This window comes from Anabrus simplex, chromosome 1 (genome assembly GCF_040414725.1).
Source record: "Anabrus simplex isolate iqAnaSimp1 chromosome 1, ASM4041472v1, whole genome shotgun sequence".
Classification (NCBI taxonomy): domain Eukaryota; kingdom Metazoa; phylum Arthropoda; class Insecta; order Orthoptera; family Tettigoniidae; genus Anabrus; species Anabrus simplex.
Window position 1 is genome coordinate 716,161,348 of NC_090265.1, and position 23,024 is coordinate 716,184,371.

At 40.6% G+C, this 23,024-nt stretch overlaps 1 protein-coding gene across 2 annotated transcripts in view; it reads right to left on the reverse strand.

Moving 5' to 3' along the window:
- Positions 1 to 22,616, reverse strand: part of LOC136872397 (vascular endothelial growth factor receptor 1) — a 467,496-nt gene extending 444,880 nt beyond the window's left edge. For both annotated transcript variants that reach the window (XM_067146225.2, XM_067146215.2), the window contains exon 1: positions 21,957 to 22,616. In XM_067146225.2, coding sequence (XP_067002326.2) covers positions 21,957 to 22,028 — 72 coding nt within the window. In that variant the 5' untranslated portion in view covers positions 22,029 to 22,616. The remainder of the gene's footprint in view (positions 1 to 21,956) is intronic.
- Positions 22,617 to 23,024: the final 408 nt, after the last annotated feature.

Genomic DNA, 23,024 nt, shown 5'->3' on the forward strand with positions numbered 1-23,024 from the left:
GCCTTATCACTAATTCCACTTCTTTACTCATATCATTTATATGTGTTGTGTTTGAGTCATCAGTCCATAGACTGGTTTGATGCAGCCATCCATGTCACCCTATCCTGTGCTAACCTTTTCATTTCTACGTAACTATTCTTTATTATTATTATTATTATTATTATTATTATTATTATTATTATTATTCTCTAGATCACAGTAAACAAATACCAAATTGATCCGTTGAATGAGAAAAATAACAGCGTTCAACTTTAGCCACACACAAAAACTTCTACTAACTTTAAAACAAACAGACATAGTTAATATACATACAAAGGAAGAAAAGAACACCACAGATTATAGACAAAGACAAAATGAAAAGAACACCACATAAAAACCTACTGTCCGGCCGAGTCATCATCCCTGGTGAGAAGAAGGCCGTCCTCCCGACGATGGCTCGACCGGCCCTGCCCGTGGAGACCTCCTGAAGGCCCCAAGATCAAACCAGATGACAATGTTTTCCCTCTCACCATTCCATTTCTAAACGTGCCCCTTGGACATGCCATGAAGTCCGTCGGATACTCCGGATATGTGACTCCCTCTGATAGGGTCACCCAGTAGTCATCCTCAGTGTTTTCATGTCATGTCCCGCCTAAGTATATTTGTCTTGGGCCCTTCCCCTCCCCGACTTCTTACGGGTGAGTCCTCCTTACCCTTGTCCCTCTTCCCTTGCCATCTGCACCATCATATCTCTATACCCCATTTCATCATACCACACACACTTCATTATTTACCTCTATCATCAACTCTCAGCCAATACTTCAACTTCCCTCTTTAATAATTTAATACAACCATAAACACACCACCACTTCTTAATTACTTCTCCAGTACCACATTCCAATAAATAACCCTCCACCAACTTCTCATTATAAACCAATTACTACAACCTTCTACCATCACTTCTCCATCACCACATTTCAATCTCTACAATCATAACTCTGTTCCCTCTCCACATTCACGCATTTCATCAATATATAACCATCCACCGACTACGCATTATACATCCAATTACAATATCGCTTCTCCACCATTCAATATCCATACATATTCATACTCCTTGGACATGCCATGAAGTTGATCGGATACTCCGGATATATGACCCCCACAGGGTCACCCAGTAGCCATCCCCACTGCCTTCATGCCACGTCCATCCTCTAATGAATAATACATCGATACCTAATATTCATCAATATCTAATACTACAACCCTATACCATCACTTCTCCATCACCACATTTCAACCTCCACAATCATAACTCTACTCCCTCTCCACATTCACATATTTCATCAACAACCAACCGTCCACCAACTACGCATTATACATCTCCATCACCACATTTCAACCTCCACCATCCTAACTCTACTCCCTCTCAACACTCACATATTTCATCAATAAATATCCCTCCGCCAACTACACTATATACAACCAATTACAATTTCTGTTATCACTATACAATACTCTAATGTGTTTTACTTCGAGTAATCACACCCCCTTCATTTCCACCTGTACCCCACATGTCTGTCAATTTTTTATTCCTTCCTGCTTCTATACCACCTCTCTTGGCCTCCGTTTCAACGCTATCTTCAATCTGTTGACTTCCTTTGCCACCAAGTTCAGCTCCCTTCAGGTCCCTTAAGCTTCTGCTCCTCCCTCTGCTCCTACTCAGCTCAAGACTCCCCTAGGTTGCCTCTGGCCTTGCCTTTTTCCCCTGCGCTTCCCTTACTTTACTGCCTTGACTTTCCTGCCTTTCCTCTTCACTGTTTCTGGTCACATTTTCACTTGGTACCTCTCCTTGCTTCTGATCACACAGTACACTGTTACTTTTGGTATTTTGTCTATCTTCCCCACTGATCACAGCACTTCTCTCTTTTTCTTCATCTTGTTTTATCTTCCTTTCTAAATCCATCAAACTGTTCACAGTCCAGATTCTCTTCCAGTTGCTGCCTGACACCACTAGTTCTTGACCTTTGATAGTTGCTCTCAGCCCCTGATTTATAGCTAGAATCCTGTGCTTTCTAAGTATTTTTTCATTTCTAATCGCCTCTCCTCCCACGTCTCTCTTAATCCATATTTCTTCCCTCTGCACATTACCCGCATTGCCTATCACAGCATCAGCCATCAGCGTAGAAAACAGTTGAACTTTGATAGGCCTGTTGCCCCTAATTTTTCCCACTCTCTGCACATCGTCTATGTCCACTTCACTAAAATTAACTTTCATTTTCCCCTGTATTAAGTCCACTACTTTATAGGTTGTAATCACTCTGTCTTCTCTCCGCTCCTCCGGCACACCATATATAAATAGGCACTTCTTCCTGCGATTTAAAGTGTTAGCTTCCACTTCTGCTTTCAGTTTCTGCGTCTCCTTTTCTAATCGTCCTATTTTCTTTTTCAGTGTTGCCACTTCTTCGGCATTACTCCTCACTTGAGATGGTATATCGTCAGTCCTTTCCCGTAGCCATGCCTTCATTTTCTCGAACTCCCTGGTTTGTTCTTGAATCAAATTTTTCAGTTGCTCAAAGGGGCAGGCTCCTTCAACCACTTCTTTTACAAGGCTTCTGAATTCTTCATAGCCTGGCCATTCCTCATTTCTACTAGATGTCGGACCTGGGTTCAGCTCGTACCCCCCCCCCCAATCCATAGCAACATCATAACCACCGCCGCTGCAAGCAATAATTCTCCTTTAATCTCCATTTCCCTTTTACACCCACCTGATTTCGCTTCTTCTTTCTTCTTTCTCCCCTGCCATCTTCCTATAGTTGCTCTGTACTGTTCAACACCAATCATTGTCGTTACAACTCCACACAACCTTCCAGCACTCCGCACTCTCTCTCCCTACTCCCACTCCCGGGACCCTCCACGCAATACGTCCGCGCTCGACCGTGGCTAAAGCTGAACTGTCTACGTAACTACTGCATCCTACATCTGCTCTAATTTGCTTGTCATATTGATACCTTGGTCTACCCCTACCGTTCTTTCCACCTACACTTCCTTCAAAAACCAACTGAACAATTTATGGGTGTCTTAAGATGTGTCCTATCATTCTATCTCTTCTCGTCAAATTTAGCCAAATCGATCTCCTCTCGCCAATTAGATTCAGTATCACTTCATTTGTGATTCGATCTATCCAGCTCACCTTCAGCATTCTTCTGTAACACCACATTTCAAAAGCTTCTATTCTCTTTCTTTCTGAGCTAGTTATCGTCCATGTTTCACTTCCATACAATGCCATGCTCCACACGAAAGTCTTAAAAAACATCCTTCGAATTCCTATATCAATATTTGAAGTGAGCAAATTTCGTTTCTTAAGAAAGCTCTTCCTTGCTTGTGCTAATCTGCATTTTATGTCCTCCTTTCTTCTGCCATCATTAGTTATTTTACTACCCAAGTAAAAATATTCATCTACTTCCTTTAAGACTTCGTTTCCTAATTGAATATTTCCTGCATCACCTGCCTTCGTTCCACTGCACTCCATTACTTTTGTTTTGGACTTATTTATTTTCATCTTGTACTCCTTACCCAAGACTTTGTCCATACCATTCAACAGCTTCTCGAGATCTTCTGCAGTCTCAGATAAAATAACAATATCATCGGCAAATCTCAAGGTTTTGATTTCCTCTCCTTGGATTGTAATTCCTTTTCCAAATTCCTCTTTGATTTCCTTTACTGCCTGTTCTATGTACACATTGAAAAGGAGGGGGACAAACTGCAGCCTTGCCTCACTCCTTTCTGGATTGCTGCTTCTTTTTCAAAGCCCTCGATTCATATCACTGCAGACTGATTTTTATATAGATTGTGGATAGTTCTTCGTTCTCGGTATCTGATCCCAATCACCTTCAGAATCTTAAATAGCTTGGTCCAATCAACATTATCGAATGCCTTTTCTAGATCTACGAATGCCATGTTCGTGGGCTTGTCTTTCTTGATCCTCTAAGATCAGACGTAAAGTCAGCTTTAACTTGTTTTTCCATTCTTCCGTAAACAATACGTGTTAAAATGTTGCAGGCATGAGATACTAAACTAATGGTGCGATAGTTTTCACACCTGTCAGCGCCGGTTTCCTTGGGAATAGGTATAACAACATTCTGCCAAAAATCGGATGGGACTTCTCCTGTCTCATACCTCTTACACACTAAATGGAATAACCTTGCCATGCTGGTTTCTTCTAAGGCAGTCAGTAATTCAGAATGATTGTCATCAATTCCAGGAGCCTTGTTCCTATTTAGGTCGCTCACAGCTCTGTCAAACTCTGACCTCAAAATTGAGTCTCCCATTTCATCAGCATCAACAGCCTCTTCATGTTCCAGAACCAAATTTTCTACATCTTTACCGTCATACAACTGTTGGATATGTTCCTGCCATCTTCCCGCTTTGCCTTCTTTCCCTAAAAGTGGCTTTCCATCTGAGCTCTTAATATTCATACACCTAGATTTCCTTTCTACAAAGGTTTCCTTGATTTTCCTGTATGCAGCATATACCTTTCCTAGGACCATACAACCTTCAACATTCTTGTATTTCTCCTTTAGCCAGTCTTCCTTAGCTACCTTGCACTTTCTATCCACTTCATTCTTTAATCGCCTGAATTCTTTTCTGCCCTCTTCATTTCTAGCATTCTTGTCAGTGGGAAGGCGCGGATGAAATGGCTTCATAGAGTAGTAAAATTAGCGTGGAGTGTTGGTAAGGTACCTTCAGATTGGACAAAAGCAGTAATTGCACCTATCTATAAGCAAGGGAACAGGAAGGATTGCAACAACTATCGAGGTATCTCATTGATTAGTATACCAGGCAAAGTATTCACTGGCATCTTGGAAGTGAGGGTGCGATCAGTCGTTGAGAGGAAGTTGGATGAAAACCAGTGTGGTTTCAGACCACAGAGAGGCTGTCAGGATCATATTTTCAGTATGCGCCAGGTAATTGAAAAATGCTACGAGAGGAATAGGCAGTTGTGTTTATGTTTCATAGATCTAGAGAAAGCATATGACAGGGTACCGAGGGAAAAGATGTTCGCCATACTGGGGGACTATGGAATTAAAGGTAGATTATTAAAATCAGTCACAGGCATTTATGTTGACAATTGGGCTTCAGTGAGAATTGATGGTAGAATGAGTTCTTGATTCAGGGTACTTACAGGAGTTAGACAAGGCTGTAATCTTTCACCTTTGCTGTTCGTAGTTTACACGGATCATCTGCTGAAAGGTATAAAATGGCAGGAAGAGATTCAGTTAGGTGGAAATGTAGTAAGCAGTTTGGCCTATGCTGACGACTTGGTCTTAATGGCAGACTGTGCCGAAAGCCTGCAGTCTAATATCTTGGAACTTGAAAATAGGTGCAATGAGTATGGTATGAAAATTAGCCTCTCGAAGACTAAATTGATGTCAGTAGGTAAGAAATTCAACAGAATTGAATGTCAGATTGGTGATACAAAGCTAGAACAGGTCGATAATTTCAAGTATTTAGGTTGTGTGTTCTCCCAGGATGGTAATATAGTAAGTGAGATTGAATCAAGGTGTAGTAAAGCTAATGCAGTGAGCTCGCAGTTGCGATCAGCAATATTCTGTAAGAAGGAAGTCAGCTCCCAGACGAAACTATCTTTACATCGGTCTGTTTTCAGACCAACTTTGCTTTACGGGAACGAAATCTAGGTGGACTCAGGATATCTTATTCATAAGTTAGAAGTAACAGACATGAAAGTAGCAAGAATTATTGTTGGTACAAACAGGTGGGAACAATGGCAGGAGGGTACTCGGAATGAGGAGATAAAGGCTAATTTAGAAATGAACTCGATGATGAAGCTGTACGCATAAACCGGCTTCGGTGGTGGGGTCATGTGAGGCGAATGGAGGAGGATAGGTTACCTAGGAGAATAATGGACTCTGTTATAGAGGGTAAGAGAAGTAGAGGGAGACCAAGACGACGATGGTTAGACTCGGTTTCTAACGATTTAAAGATAAGAGGTATAGAACTAAATGAGGCCACAAATCGAGGATTGTGGCGACGTTTAGTAAATTCTCAGAGGCATCAACAGCCTCTTCATGTTCCAGAACCAAATTATCTACATCTTTACCGTCATACAACTGTTGGATATGTTCCTGCCATCTTTCCGCTTTGCCTTCTTTCCCTAAAAGTGGCTTTCCATCTGAGCTCTTAATATTCATACACCTAGATTTCCTTTCTACAAAGGTTTCCTTGATTTTCCTGTATGCAGCATCTACCTTTCCTAGGACCATACAACCTTCAACATTCAATGATAATGTATGTATGTATGTATGTATGTATGTATGTATGTATGTATGTATGTATGTATGTATGTATGTATGTATGTATGTATGTATGTATGTATGTATGTATGTATGTATGTATGTATGTATGTATGTATGTATGTATCAATCAAGTCTAGTATCTCCTGAGTTATCCACTGATTCTTAGTTGATCTTTTCTTCCTTCCTAACATTTCTTCAGCAGCCCTGCTGACTTCATTTTTCATTACTGTCCACTCTTCCTCTATTGTGTTTCCTTCAGCCTTTTCATTTAGTCCTTTTGCAACATGTTCCTTGAAAGAAACCCCCACACTCTTTTCTTTCAACTTGTCTAGATCCCATCTTTTTTCATTCTTCCCTTTTCTTCAATTTCTTCAGCTTCAGATGACATTTCATGACCAACAAGTTGTGGTCAGAGTCCACGTCTGCTCCTGGGAAAGTTTTTCAATCCAACACCTGGTTTCTGTATCTCTGCCTAATAATAATGAAGTCTGTTTGATACCTTCCAGTGTCTCCAGGTCTCGTCCACGTATAAAGCCGTCGTTTATGGTGTTTGAACCAAGTATTGGCAAGGACTAAATTATCGTCAGTGCAGAATTCAACCAGCCGACTTCCTCTTTCGTTCCTTTGTCCCAATCCGAATTCTCTTACTGTATTACCTTATCTTCCTTGGCCTACCACTGCATTCCAGTCTCCCATCACAATTAGATTCTCGTCACCTTTTACATATGGTATTGAATCTTCTATCTCTTCATATGTTATTTCGATTTCCTCATCATCTACTGAGCTAGTAGGTATATAGACCTGCACTATTGTGGTGGGCATTGGTTTGGTGTCTATCTTGACGACAATAATTCTTTCACTATGCTGGTCATAGTAACTTACCCGCTGCCCTATTTTCTTATTCATTATTAAAGCAACTCCTGCATTTCCTCTGTTTGATTTTGTGTTGATAATTCGGCAGTCGCCTGACCAGAAATACTGATCTTCCTGCCAACGTACTTCACTTATACCAACTACATCTAACTTTATTATATCCATCTCCCTTTTCAGATTCTCTAACCTACCACAACGATTCAAACTTCTAACATTCCACGCTCCGACTCGCAGAATGTCAGTATCCATCTTCCTGATGATCGCCCCCTCTCGTGTAGTCCCCACCCGGAGATCCGAATGGGGGACTAGTTTACCTCCGGAATATTTCACCCGGGAGGAAGCCATCATCAGTACATCATTCATATAGAGAGAGCTGTATGTCCTCGGGAGTTAGTTATGGCTGTAGTTTTCCGTTGCTTTCAGCCGTGCAGCAGTATCAACACATGTTGAGTATTATTACAAGGCCATATCAGTCAATCATCTAGACTGCCGCCCTTGTAATTTCCGAAAGGCTGCTACCCCGCCTTTCGATTAACCATTCCTTAGTCTGGTCTCTCAACAGATACCCATCCGATATGGTTGCACCTGCGGCTCGGCTATCTGCTTCATTGTGACACGTAAGCCTCCCCACCGCGGCAAGGTCACATGGTTCGCAGGGGACGATCATTTGTATATATAATAAAACAAAGGTCCAATAATACTGCCTAGAGGAATTCCCCTCTTAATTATTACAGGGTCAGATAAAGCTTCGCCTACTCTAATTCTCTGAGTTCTATTTAGTAGAAACATAGCCACCCATTCAGACGCTCTTTTGTCTAATCGAATTGCACTCATGTTTGCCAGCAGTCTGCCATGATCTACCCTATCAAATGCCTTAGATAGGTCAATCGCGATACTGTTTCTGCCTATTCTACACATTCCTCAACAACTGCTTTAAACCCATCCCAGAGTCTGTTTACATTTTTATTTACCGTTATCCACCGATCATAGTTACTTTTGTTAACTCCCTCATGCCTGTTTCATCAGCCATATGGTACTGCCTAATAGTCCTACTTTTAAGACCTTCCTTTCTATCACATTTATTTTTAACTACGACAAAAACTGATTCATGATCACTAGTGCCCTCTATTACTTCGGTTTCTCTACAGAGCTCATCTGTCCAGAATATTCTTCCCTCTAGTTGGTTCCATCACTTTCTGAATCGGCTGTCTTTCCCATATTAGCTTATTTGCCATTTGTTGGTCGTTCGCATCACCTTCCCAATTGACATTTGGTAAATTGAGATTTTATAAATCGGTGATAATAGTCCCAACATGTGGACAGTCCGCAAAGGAGTTACGTGGTTCGTTCGGAAGATGGTTATTAAAGGCCATTTCTAGATCTATAAGACTATAAATTACCTGATGAGACTACTACAGTAGTGAAATGTGTCAAGACACATGTGTAGCCGGGACCTTGGCGTGTTCTTCTCCTGCTTGAACATATGTCATGGAACAATGTTACAATAGGATGTAGTACGTTAGACCTTTCTATTATTACTTCGACCGTGATGTCGTGCTCCAAGGTCCAGGAATGGATCTTAGTTTATAGCGAATGTTGAGCTAGAGATTTGAAGAACTTCATGTAATTACAATCTAAAAAGAATGTGTGAATTCTTTTGCTACTTGCTTTACGTCGCACTGACACAGATAGGTCTTATGGCGACGATGGGATAGGAAAGGCCCAGGAGTTGGAAGGAAGCGGCCGTGGCCTTAATTAAGGTACAATCTCAGCATTTGCCCGGTGTGAAAATGGGAATCCACTGAAAACTACCTTCAGGACTGCCGACAGTGGGGTTCGAACCCTCTATCTCCCGAATGCAAGCTCACAGTTGCGCGTCCCTAACCGCACGGCCAACTTGCTCGGTAAATTAATATTAATGTGTCATAGATGGATACTTGCTACTAATTACGTTGTTTTGTTAAAAATATTTATTTTAAGATTCATATTAATTTCTTAATACATACACATATTTTATTTAACTGTCATTTTTCTGTGTGCCTATATTACTATCCCTTAAGAATAAACTTAAGTGCAGGTATCCTTGGAAAATTGTCCCTCTTCGGGAATTGTAAAACCTGGCAACCCTGGTCGTAAGTGAAGAGTTTAGACTCCGGCAATGAAGCCTTCACATCAGGCTAGTAGGCTACTGGAGAGTACGTTCATTCTTGAAAACGTTCACTGGAATGTCGTTTACTTGTGTCAGCACAAATACACAACAAGTTTTGTGCAATTCAAATATCTTCAAAATAAGTCCAAGCATTCATGAAGGCATAAATGTGGTCGGGTTGTTTGATTCGTTGTTTGTGTTTTGCATTGAATGCTTGTAGTAAAGTCATATCAGGATTCCGATGATGGAACTTAAAAATCACCCAAATGTGCTCTTACAAATAGTTAAATATGACCAAATATATGCACTCCGAACCAATTACCTTTTGCATTTTTATATTAAATATACAATTCATTACAAAATATTATTGCACTACTAAAAGTAATTAACTAACTAGTTCTTTTAACTTAATTCTACTAGTATGCATCATAAATTCATCATCAGTCATTAAACTGTGGACAGTACCGAAGATATTCTGATTAAATTTACAGTCAATCAAGTCAGAAGTCAATCAATACTGATCAGCATTTAGTGCAGTCGCCCAGGTGGCAGATTCCTTATCCGTCGTTTTCCTAAACTTTTCTTAAATGATTTCAAAGAAATTGGAAATTTATTGAACATCTCCCTTGGTAAGTTATTCCAATCCCTAACTCCCTTTCCTATAAACACACCACTTAGTCGAGCAGCTCGTCTCCTTTCTCCCAAGTCTTACCAGCATAAACATCGCAATATTTTTGTGACACTACTCTTTTGTCGGAAATCACCCAAAACAAATCGAGCTGGTTTTCTTAGGATTTTTCCAGTTCTTGAATCAAGTAATGCTGGCGAGGGTCTCATACACTGGAACCATATTCTAGTTGGGGGTCTTACCAGAGACTTATATGCCCTCTCCTTTATATACTTACTACAACCCCTAAATACCCTCATAACCATATGTAGAGATCTGCACCCTTTATTTACAATCACATTTATGTGTTTACCCCAAGGAAGACCTTTCCTTCTATTAACACCTACTAGGTAGGCTACTTACAGTGATCCCCATAAGGAACTTTCACCCCATCAACGCGTTAATTAAAACGGAGAGGACTTTTCCTGACCTTTAACCCCATTTATCATCATACCATTGTCCGGCTCCATGGCTAAATGGTTAGCGTGCTGGCCTTTGGTCACAGGGGTCCCGGGTTCGGTTCCCGGCAGGATCGGGAATTTTAACCATAATTAGTTAATTTCGCTGGCACAGGGGCTGGGTGTATGTGTTGTCTTCATCATCATTTCATCCTCATCACGGCCCGCAGGTCGCCTGCGGGAGTCAAATCAAAAGACCTGCACCTGGCGAGCCGAACCCGCCCTGGGATCTCCCGGCACTAAAAGCCATAAGCCATTTCATTTCATCATACCATTGCCTGCTTTCCATCTCACAACACTATCGAACTCATTTTGCAGTTGCTCATCATCTTATAACTTATTTATTATTCTGTACAGGATAACATCATCTGCAATGGTGGCAGGGACCACATCGCCGTTAGTGCAAACCAATGAAAATCGTATTAGTTAACGGAATGGGCAGACAGTGGCCGTGGGCACAAAATGTGTAACTGATGTAAAACATAGCAGAAATAAAATCATCTCGTTATTTTTATCTAGCAGTGTCGCTATGCTGCTGGACATTAACACGTTTTATATGATTAACTTTGCACACTTTGTAGATGATTTTTCCTTCGGCAGAGAAGCACACCTGGCCGAACTCTGAAACGCAATTCTTTACTTATCGTATGGCTTTTAGTGCCGGGAGTGTCCGAGGACATGTTCGGCTCGCCTGATGCAGGTCTTTCTATTTGACCCCCATGAGCAGCCTGCGTGTGCGGGATGATGATGATCATGATGATGATGTATGGTTAGGGTGAAACCCGCTGTTGGCACGAAGCCTACTCCTGTTGAATAGCACCACCAAGGGGTCTGCCCAAAGCTTTACGACCCCATCCGACAAACGAATCATCATCACTTCAACAGCGTCACAGGCCCTCACTCCATATGAGCACTGCGGAGAGGTTTGTAACTGAAGCCAGGCTTTGGCACGCAATCTGGTGATTAGAAATTGTATACCACCACCTCTCCTACCCTGCCGGCCAACATCCTGAAAGTGAAATTTTTTTGACCAACGAGACTCGAACCGGATAACCTCGGTGTCTGACCGAATAAAACTGACGCTTAAACGATCATGGCCGCCAGGCGTGCTTTAACCCAATTTCTTAATTTAACATTTTCTTTACGTAGGCAAATACCAAAGGTGTAAACCTAAATGGGCACCATATCCAATGCATTCGATTTGCATATGACATAGCAATTGTAACAGACTCCGAGAAAGAGTTGTCTAAGATGCTGAATGTATTGTTATCAACATTGTCAGATTCACGCTTAAACATTAATGTCAAGAAGACCCAAGATATTAGTTGTGAGTAAACATCCTGAACGAATTCACACCAACACTAAGCTTACTGACAAGTTAGTGGAACAAGTCAACAGTTTCCCTCACCAAGGAACCTGATCACCAATGACAACAGTGCAGCAAAGAGATCGAAAGGCGAATAGCGCTTGCCAAACAGGCGTTTAGTAATGAGAGAAATCTTTTAATCAGTGCAAATTTACATTTTGGAATCAGAAAGAAATTTGTGATTTCTTTTGTATGGAATGTGCTATTGTATGGCTGTGAATCTTGAACAATCAGAGATCAGGACTGGAAGCGTTTGAGACGAATGCTCAGGTTTAAATGGATTGAAGAGAGAACAAACAAGCGTTCTAGAAGAAATTCAAGGGAAGAGAGAACTTATGCTGACGATACAAACAAGAAGAGCTAAATTCACTGGCCGCATCTTGCAACAAAACGGCTTTCTTACCAATCTGCTGGAAGGAATCGCGAGGAAGAAAGGCCGAGGAAGACCGAGGTAAAAATTCCTTCAAGACTTAGCACAGAGTCTCGATTATGGTTCTTATTGTGAAATGAAATGAAACGAGCAGCTGGAGACAGGAAAGAATGGTTGCATAGAAAAGGCACTGCTTTTAGAGGCTGATGATGATACTTATTTGAGCTCTATCACTGTTAATGTAACGATGAAGCCTCGAAGATATTAAGAATGTTGAGCGGAAAATAACTTAGGCACCGGTACTACTTGAAGCGGTCAAAAGCTTCAAGCGCCAAGACAGATAAGAAGATTGTGGTGTTGCCTTGTCTCTTAGCAAGAGTGGCATTCCAGTCGACGTAAATACAATAAGCGTCAACTACAATTTCTTCGCATTCATTTAAAAAAAAAAGAGGCTAGGAAAACAACAGATAGGGAATCTGCCTCCTGGGCGACCGCCCTAAATGCAGATCAAGATTGATTGATTGATTGATTGATTGATTGATTGATTGATTGATTGATTGATTGATTGATTGATTGATTGATTGATTGATTGATTGATTGATTGATTGATTGATTGATTGATTGTGAACTATTCGGCTTTGAGGCTCAAGCTTCGTCACAATGCTACAAACAAGCAACATCGGACATCGTATTCTAAGTACAGGCATTCCCCCGTGCAAAATATGGCCTTAAACAACTAAAATTCAAATACCTTTTAAAAATTTGCATTGATATGCTCTATAAAATAAGGGTAAATTTGCTCCGAAACGTTGAAATCGTGCTTAATAGCAACAAATAACCAAAACGGAAGACGGGAAATAATATGACATATCCTGAATATCCAAACCCTAGTAATACAGTCTGGTCCAAAAGAATATTCCCGAACTTCCTTTGAGACGTATCTCTTTTCTTCAACATGATATAGAAATACAAAATCCTTCCCTATTTTAATTGAGAAATATGTAATACTACTGCAAACAATCACAGTCACCCGAAAAATTATAAAACTCGCATCCTTCACACAATTCTGCCTAGTCTACTGGAGAACAACAGTTACGAAGAGATTTAGGGATATCTGGTGGTATACCCTGCACTACGAAGAGACACGCAACTTCCACAGACCATACACTGCACTCATTCCTAGTCCTTCGGTTTGAATCTGCTTTTTGTTAATTTTTGAAGCTAGAAAGATACTACGTCATCCCTCAAATATTCCTAGTATAAACTGATCAGAAAAGAACCTTTAACAAACATTTCAGTAAGATATTTCTAACCATGAAAAGTAAATCCCTAGTAGGCCTACGTAGCACCAAGTACAAACATACATATATATGTAAGGAAATAAATGGAATACTGAAGCTGTATCCATACCGGGGATATTATTTTGGACAATACTGTAATACGTACAAAATCTTTACCCGAACCAGCGAGCCACAGTCAAGAACTTCAGAGATAAGTATCAAAAGAGGAGTCCGCCAAGGTTGCATTGTCACAACCTCTATGCAGATCACATCTTCAAAGAACCCTTGCACGATACTGAGATAGGTGTGAAAGTAAATGGAGAAGTCCTAAACAATATTAGATAAGCAGATGACACCCTAATCAAATGCGACACTATTGAAGGTCTTCAAGGACTGAGAATTCATCTCAGTGGATTAAGATATGTACTTAGCAGCAGCAACCATGAAAGTGTCTCCATTTCATTAAATAATCAAAACTTTGAACGATCGTATAGCTTGGGAGCACCATAACAGACAATCTGACCCCCCCCCCACCACCACCACAAAGAGATCAGACGCCGTATTGAGATTTCCAGACCATCTTTCCAAAAGATGAGATCATTCTCTTGTGATGGTAATCCAAACCTCGAACTCAAGCAAAAGCTGTTGATGTGTTACGTCTCGTCAACACTGCTTTATGGAGTAAAGACCTGGACTGTCAAAACAGATCACAGGCCTTTGAAATGTGGTTACACAGAATAGCCTGAACAGATTTTGTAACCAATAAGGAAGTGTTAAGGAAAGCTAGAGCTGAAGTGAGCTGGCAAATCATCAAAGCCAGAAAAACAGCTTATTTAGCCCATGGTAAAGTACGTGCTTCTACACCTCATATTGCAAGCGAGGAGCTGGTGGACCACTGATGCCATGGCTCCAAACCATCACAACACCGAACAACCCTTCAATTTAGCTAAGGAAAGGGGTGCTTTCTCCAGGGCGATCGCCAGCGTCTGGGGGACCAGTAGCGGCGGTTAGGGGGGACGATGGAGGGCAGTCGCCCCCTCCCCCCACATTTTGTACAGAAATCATTACACTTTTTTTCCCATTTTAGCCAGCTGGAACTATGAATTACACGAATTATTTAAAAAAATTGTACAAGTCCTGTTGTCTTATTAGCTAATTCTTTACTTTATTTTCTTTAGTTATAATTCTTAGCGGCAGTTCGCACAAAATGTCGTTCGTCGCGGTAACCGATTTGCATAGCGCAACAGCAAGTAGTGGACACTTTGCATGCGCTGTGAGAAAGGGTAGCAGGGGTATGTATATATATTGCCAAGATCATGAACACTGGACCGGGCGAGTTGGCCGTGCGGTTAGGGAAGCGCAAAGCTGTGAGCTCGCATCCGGGAGATAGTGGATTCGAACCCCACTGTCGGCAGCCCTGAAGATAGTTTTCCGTGGTTTCCCATTTTCACACCAGGAAAATGCTGGGACTGTACCTTAATTAAGGCCACGGCCGCTTCCTTCCCATTCCTAGGCCTTTCCTGTCCCATCGTCGCCATAAGACCAATCTGTGTCGGTGCGACGTAAAGCAACCAGCAAAAAAAAAAAAAATTAAAAAATAGCATGAACACTGGGGTATGATTCACCGACTTGCCGCGCGCATTCGTCAGTCTGGAGTCTCTTTAGTATCTATTAGTTTCGTAGAGTGTAGTCAAATACTAAATGATTTTTAATTGTATAATCACGCCTTACTTCCATTTACTTATAATACTGTACATGTGTAATATTGTTCCTTTGGTGAAAGTTTTTTTCTATAGTATAGTATTAAAGTCTCAAAAACTATTATTATCGCACTTAAGTTGGTGAAATTCGTGTGGAAATTCGCCCAGAGAGCATAAAATATTTAACTTTTTGTAGCTTTCCTTTTTTTCAGTTTTCATGCATACAACTCCCCCACCACCACCAATAGCCCACTATATCCCACTAACCCGGGTACTTTTTGTTGTCTGTATATTTCGCTATCGCCGCTACTGTGTGGAACCGGATATGGCACTTGAAAAGAAAAAATAAGACTGTAATGTATTTCAGGATTCTAAATCCTAACACCAATTTTTGTTGAGTGCTTTAGCGTCCACAGTGGTTAAGAGGAATGACAGGACTGTAGGCCATGACATCTTTCTCCCACACAGTCAACTAAACTGTCAGGTTTGTAGAACAGGACCTAAGTTCTTTATAATAATTTTCAAGCCGTGAATAGAAATCGGGTTTTTCAGCTTGCTCTCTAAATGCGCACAGCCCAACTTTCTTATTTTTTCGGATATTTCTAGCAGGGACTGTGCGTCAGCACAAAATTTGTTTTATTAATGTATTTCAAAATTATTTTTCATTGCACATATTCTACTTAAAATAGGTGCTTTTCCCTTCTCGAATCTCTAAAAAGAATTCAGAATACGTAACTCACCCCTAGCTTAAGTTCCTGACAGTGTCGTCCGGTACATTGCAATAGCGAGGGCGGCTCGATAGAACCTTCCATGCAAACCATGTGGAGCGAGTGAGAAAACAGTGGACATATCACTGTCTTGCACGGGAATTTTTCTGTGCTATGAAAGGATTTTCTTTTCTCTTCAAGGGCCTGGAGAATTAGCCAATAACGTTGCGTTGGAGTGAAATAGAAATCTCTCTATTTCGCTTCCTGTTTCTGTCTCTGTTTGGACGTCAAACCGGGTTAGGAAGAGGATCTAAGTAATTTAATGGCATAACAAGGAATAGTTGGAATATAACTTTTTTTCTGCTATTGCGGCCGTGGCCTTAATTCAGGTACAGCCCCAGAATTTGCCTGGTGTGATAATGGGAAACCACGGAAAACCATCTTCAGGGCTGCCGACAGTGGGGTTCGAACCCACTATCTCCCGAATACTGGATACTGGCCGCACTTTAGCGACTGCAGCTATCGAGCTCGGTGGTTGGAACATAACTTGGGGATATTTACATTCATAACGAGATCGTGAGCTCCAACAATGTACTGGACTTAGAAGTCCTTAATCAGGTACAAAATTAACTGGGAGAACTCCCGGTCGTTAATTTACATATGAAAGAGCATATTGCTCCGAACAGGTACGGATACTCAGCTCCGTGATACGATAGAGGCTAACGTCAACCAAGCAATCAGTTGCTGTTTACAATCTCAGTTACACCCGGTAACTCCTAGGGTGACCCCACTTCAAGTGTTCATACACTGGTTGCCGCATGGTGGGCTTATCTATTACAAAGTTCCACGTTTAATTTAAGTACTTATTCGGGAGATAGTAGGTTCGAACCCCACTGTCGGCAGCCCTGAAAATGGTTTTCCGTAGTTTCCCATTTTCACACCAGGCAAATGCTGGGGCTGTACCTTAATGAAGGCCACGGCCGCTTCCTTCCCACTCCTAGCCCTTTCCTGTCCCATCGTCGCCGTAAGACCTATCTGTGTCGGTGCGACGTAAAACAACTAACAAAAAAAAATTAAGTACGGTTCCCAAAGGGAACCAAAACGTAGACACAGTGACCCTAAGAACTATAAAGAATATACAGAGGTATAATTACCCATACTACACGGCCCTAAGAATGAAAAAGGAAAAGTTACACAAAACAGGCCAGTAACAAAAGGCAAGGATGCGAAACACCACCACTCCTTAGCGAACATTTAGGAAGGGGAGAGATCCGAGGTTAAGCTGATCTGGCACTAGCTAATAACCTTAATGAAATCACAACTCTCCAAATTATTGCTGGAAAAATAGGTTAACAATTTCATTTGAAAAAGTAAAATAATGGCAATAGATCCCCTTTTAATAAGCAGTTTTCTGATGCGTGGGAATAAAATAGAAATCGCAAAACAATTTAAATACCTTGGGGAAAGTATAACATACAATGTAAATGAAAAAATTCTTGGACAGAGAGAACGAATAAATTATCCAGAGCCCAAAAAGTAACTAGAAATACATACAACAAGACATGTTTGTCAATAAATACAAAATTGAAACATTATAAGACTGTAGTCCAACCTGAAATAACTTATGGAAGTGAAACATTACTTAAACTAAGGCAAAGAATACTGTAACATAGACAAAATTTTAAAAATAGAAATAAGAAAAGTAAGAACGTGTATTAATAAGAAGTACCAAAAAGAAGGAGAATAGGGTATCATCCCTAATGCAGCATTATATCAAGAAACAGAACCTATAACAGATTTCATAAGAAAGAAGAGAATATCATCCTTTGGTCATCTGTTGAGAACACCTCAAGACAGGTTAATACGCAGACATTTGGAGAAGATGTGGAAACAAAAACAACAACCTGCGTGGATAAAAGAAATAAAAGAAGACATGAAAGAATTAGAGATAACACTGGAGGATTTAAAGAGTAAATCAAACAAAGTAAATAAATTGAAGAATAGTAAAATTAGATTCCTACCAAAAACTGATAAAAGAGAAACAACTAAAAGGGTATTTTCAGAAAAAGAACGACAACGGAGATCAGATAAGAATGAAGAAATACTGGAAGAACAGAAAGGAAAAACCATAAAACATCATAGAAGACCGGTCAGAAATTGACTACAGTGGTCCAATGCGCCATAAAAGCGCAATAATAAAAAAACCGTGTCAGTTGTCCGGTGTTCCAGTGTGTTAGTGAGCTTCTGTGCGAATGAAGTGAATTTAATTGTCCGACAAGACACTGGCCGTGCTCTCTACTTATCAAGACTTTGTTTCATCAGGAGAGGAGAATATATTTACAAATATCTACAATTAAGCAGCTACGTGAGTACAGTTTTTAATGGATGAACTATTTATTAAAATGTTTCAAATGTTGTGTTGTATGGAATGATGATAACGACTAGTGAAAGGACTTTAAAGTGCAGTACCTTTCTCAGTATTTGGGGACATGAAATGATGAAACGAAGCGAAATAAACACGATTTGTTGCACCTTTTGCACCTTTTTTGTGAGATTACTATATGTTGCCTTCTATTTCATGTTTCAGCTCATTTTCACCCCACTTTTGTCTGCGTGTTTAAAAGATTAAACAGAATCTTTTCTTCTCCGCTTCAACAGACTTTTTTGGGCGAAAATTTTATAAAATGCTTCATATGTGCCCTAGACTCAACGGACGCAGAAGCCATCAAGCAGGACCAACAATTACTCAGCAACAAAGACCTAGAGTTGGAATTTTTTGCAGTACATAGCTACAACCATTTGCCTGATGTGATTCAGAGTTTGGAAGAAGTTGATGAGTATTAGTGAGAACCTTGATGGATTTCCTAATGACAAATTCAAATTAAATTCGAAGGAAAATCCAGATGTGAAAACCTTTGCAACTTTGACTGAACTCCCTTTACGAGTGCTGACAAGATATACTTCATTGGTTTCTGTAGTAGTCGAGAGGAATTTTTCTCTATACATAAGAATCTGCTGAGTTCAAAGCGCCAGCAACTTATTGTCAAAATATTGTGTGCAATCCAACATAACAAGTTTACTAATTATTAGCTGATGTATTCGTGCTTCGCTATGGAAGTCTAGGTTGGGTAGTGTACACACTGTAAGATTCTATTAAACTGCATAGCTCTCACCGTTACCCCCAAAACGCGACGGGCAAATCACCATACGTCTTTTCTTATGTGAAGACTGGGTTAAGGAATTTTCATTGTAATGGTAGACCCTCTTGTCTACCATCCGCCACAATTATGTTGAAGAATTTCCATTATAATAGCAGACACTCACTCTCCACCTGCCCTTTTACATCCTCAGATGAACTGCTTTTCCCAACTGATATCAACACACGTCATTACAACGACGTCAGTAGGAATGTTGCGATTAAAAGAAAAACTACACATTTTCTCACTTTTAAAGAACAGGACTAATATATGCTATTATTCCGTTAATTTTGCACACTGTTCATTCCAATGAGCGCCTCAGAGTAGGGGTCGAATAGCTGGAATACTATGATGAACCAGTGTGGTACGTAGTAGCAGTATCAGAAAATGTATGAACAAGAGGAATGGCATGTTAAAGGAGAAAGTTATTTTAATCCCCAGCTACTTCCCGCCAATATTCAGGCAGGCTGTTATACTCGATACGCAGCAGTAATCTCATCTATCGGAGATGAGTGGTCGCAGAAGAGACAAGGAACATCACAGCAAACAATGGTTTTGTTATGCAGTACTTTCCAATAGGGCCAATAATATAGGTATTTAAATTTTAGGAGCTTTTCCCTAAGCTACCATTTTATTCAGGGTGAATAACATTATGTATAGCCTAGACTATAGTTGCTTATTCCCCGACTGTACACACCGATTTTCATTAAATTCTCTTTACCTATTTTCTCGTGGCTCGGCGTTGATATGGACTTAGCAACAACAATACAAATTCATGAATATAGCCGGTACAGTAAAAATATGTAAGACATAAATGATCTGAAATTTAATTCTAAGTTATATACCGGTACCTTTAGTTATGTAGTATTTATCAACAGGACCACTAATTACATAAATATTTGAGAATTAAATTTTGGGCCTTCCCGTAAACTACCATTTCACTCAGCGTGAATGAAATTGTTTATGGCCTAGATTTCAGCGACTTTCTCTCCGACTTGACATGCCGATTTTCATTAAATTCTCTTGAGCCGTTTTCTCGTGATGCGCGTACATAGAGATAGACAGAACGGAAAATTAGAAAGTGCATTTCCTTGTTACTGTGGTCATGACAGATACATAAATACAATTATTTTTAAATTCTGAAGAGTGTACAGACGAAAGTCTTATTTTATACTAGCTGATGTACCCGCGCTTCGCTACGGAATTCTCAGAAAGACTGTCTTTATGGTTTTCCCAACTGAAGTCAACATAGATAATTACAATGGCGTCAGTTGGAATAGCGATTAAAGGCAATGTTATCATAGTAAAATACTCCATCAAGTGAAAAACCACACATTTTCTCACTTTTAATGAACAGTACTACACTGACGATCCAACAGCCCGAAGTTCCATTGCTGGAATGACCATGAAGCAGACAGCCGCGAACATTCTTCTGTCCGTTAAAGATACACACTGCTCATTCTAATCAGTGCCTCAGAGTAGGGATTGAATAGATGGAATATTATGATAAACCAGTGTGTTACGAACCAGTAGTATCAGAAAATTTATGAACCAGAGGAAAGGAATGGGAAGCCTCCGTGGCTCAGGCGGCAGCGCGCCGGCCTCTCACCGCTGGGTTCCGTGGTTCAAATCCCAGTCACTCCATGTGAGATTTGTGCTGGATGAAGCGGAGGTGGGACAGGCTTCTCTCCGGGTACTCCCAGAGGAGTGCGACAGGCTTCGGCAGCCGGCACAATTCCTATCCTTGACGCATGATGGGTTCCATTCCTGACCCGGTCACTGACTGGAAAACAGGTTGTAGGTTTTCGTTCATCCAGGAAAGGAATGCCATGCTACTTCCGCCAATATCCTGGCACGCTGTTATACTAGGTACGCAGCAGTAACCCCATCTATCAGAGATGAGTGGCAGCAGAAGACACAAAGCACATCACAACAAACGATGGTCAGTATAACGTTATTGTTGATCAATTTTATGAGCTTCTTATATTGTAGGCCTTCATACTTAGTTTTCCTCCGACACTGTTATATAATTATTTATAGCGTAGACTGTAGTTCCTTATTCCCCGACTTTATATACCGATTTTCATTAAAATCTGTTCACCCACTTTCTCGTGTCTCGGCGCTGATATGAAGTTAGCAAAAAAAAAAAAAAAGTACCGTACAAATTCATGAATATCTCTGTTATCACAGCCGAAACGCTAAAAATGTATAAGCCATAAATGATCGGAAATTTAATACTATATAACTGTAGTTATGAAATATTTATGGATAGGACCACTAATAACATAAATATTTGAGAATTCAATTTTAGGCCTTCCCTAAACTATCATTTCACTCAGCGTGCATAAAATTATTCATCGCCTAGATTGTAGCCAATTTTCCCCCTACTTTACATGCCGATTTTAATTAAGTTCTCTTCAATCATTTTCTCGTGATGCGTGTACATACACAGAGACAGACAGAAATTACGGAAAATTAGAAAGTGTATTTCTTTGTTACTGTTAACACGACCAATACAGAAATACAATTATTTTTTAAAATTCTGAGCAATGTACAGACAAAACTCTTATTATATATATTAGAGCAGAGTAAATTGGATAAGGAAAGTTCATGTAACTGGTTTAAATCTTAATAACGTGATTTCATCAACATCTTTTTTGCAACTTTTTGTTTGTACTTTCAGAACCTTTTCCCCCCATTTTCTGACTATACTTTCCAACTTAAAATCCTTTCCCTAAATAATGTCAATATTGGCAACAATAAATGTCAGATATAAAACAAAATTTAATATGAAACAACAACAATATCATCTGGTCCACCCTAAAGTTTTAGTCGGGAGCTCCACCTGATTGATTTCTAGCATCAGATCCAAATATGAACGATTGTTACTTACCATGCAGTGTAGAGACAGAAGCACCACCAAGACACGGCGACTACCCTCCACCATGGCGGTTAACACACGCATGTCAAGAACTTCACACCTGCTCCATGAAAACAATAGCTACTATTTGGTGGAGATGGCAAGATCATGGTCATCTTGACGAGCTCTTGAACGTTCAATCCAGAGCTGTGTGTTGCGCGCACCATGTGTCACATTGTTTACTAGCTGCAATGCTGACAGATGAAGGTCGCCCGAACACCACAGGGCACAGCTTCAGGGGGACAGAATGTGCTTTTAAACCACTCAGGTTGAATTCATAAAACCCAAAGCTGGTACTTACACTTCCTAAATGAGATTTCAAGGTGCAAGTGTAGGCAAGTGAGTTTATTTGTTCAAAGGAAGAAATGCGAGGCGGCTGTTTATAGCGAGGGAGCCAGAAATATTAACAAACATTCATAACTCTGAAGAGAGCAGCCTCCTGTCCCTAAAATAAATCTTGCACTGAGAGGTGTCTGTGCAGGTGGCTTTGATGGCGCAGCAAAGTAGGTCTTATCTCTTATCGACAGATAACCAACCATTCCCAGAGATAAGGCCACTTAAAATGAAGAGAAAAAACAATTATTTAAACTGATGAACCTATAACCTTAGAGATAAGACGAGGCGCTCGAGATGTGTGGACGCCCCGACTGCGCGACGTCGACGGCACGTCTCTTTATTGCGGGAGCGCCCGCGTGACGATTGTCATGCGCACATGCACACCTCAGGAGGTGGGAGGTCAGCTTCATTTGACTAGTCCGCCTCTATGGTATAGTGATTATGGGGATCACCTAGGTGTTAAAATAACGAAAGATCTTTTTTTTAATTTTTTTTGCTAGGGGCTTTACGTCGCACCGACACAGATAGGTCTTATGGCGACGATGGGATAGGAAAGGACTAGGAGTTGGAAGGAAGCGGCCGTGGCCTTAATTAAGGTACAGCCCCAGCATTTGCCTGGTGTGAAAATGGGAAACCACGGAAAACCATCTTCAGGGCTGCCGATAGTGGGATTCGAACCTACTATCTCCCGGATGCAAGCTCACG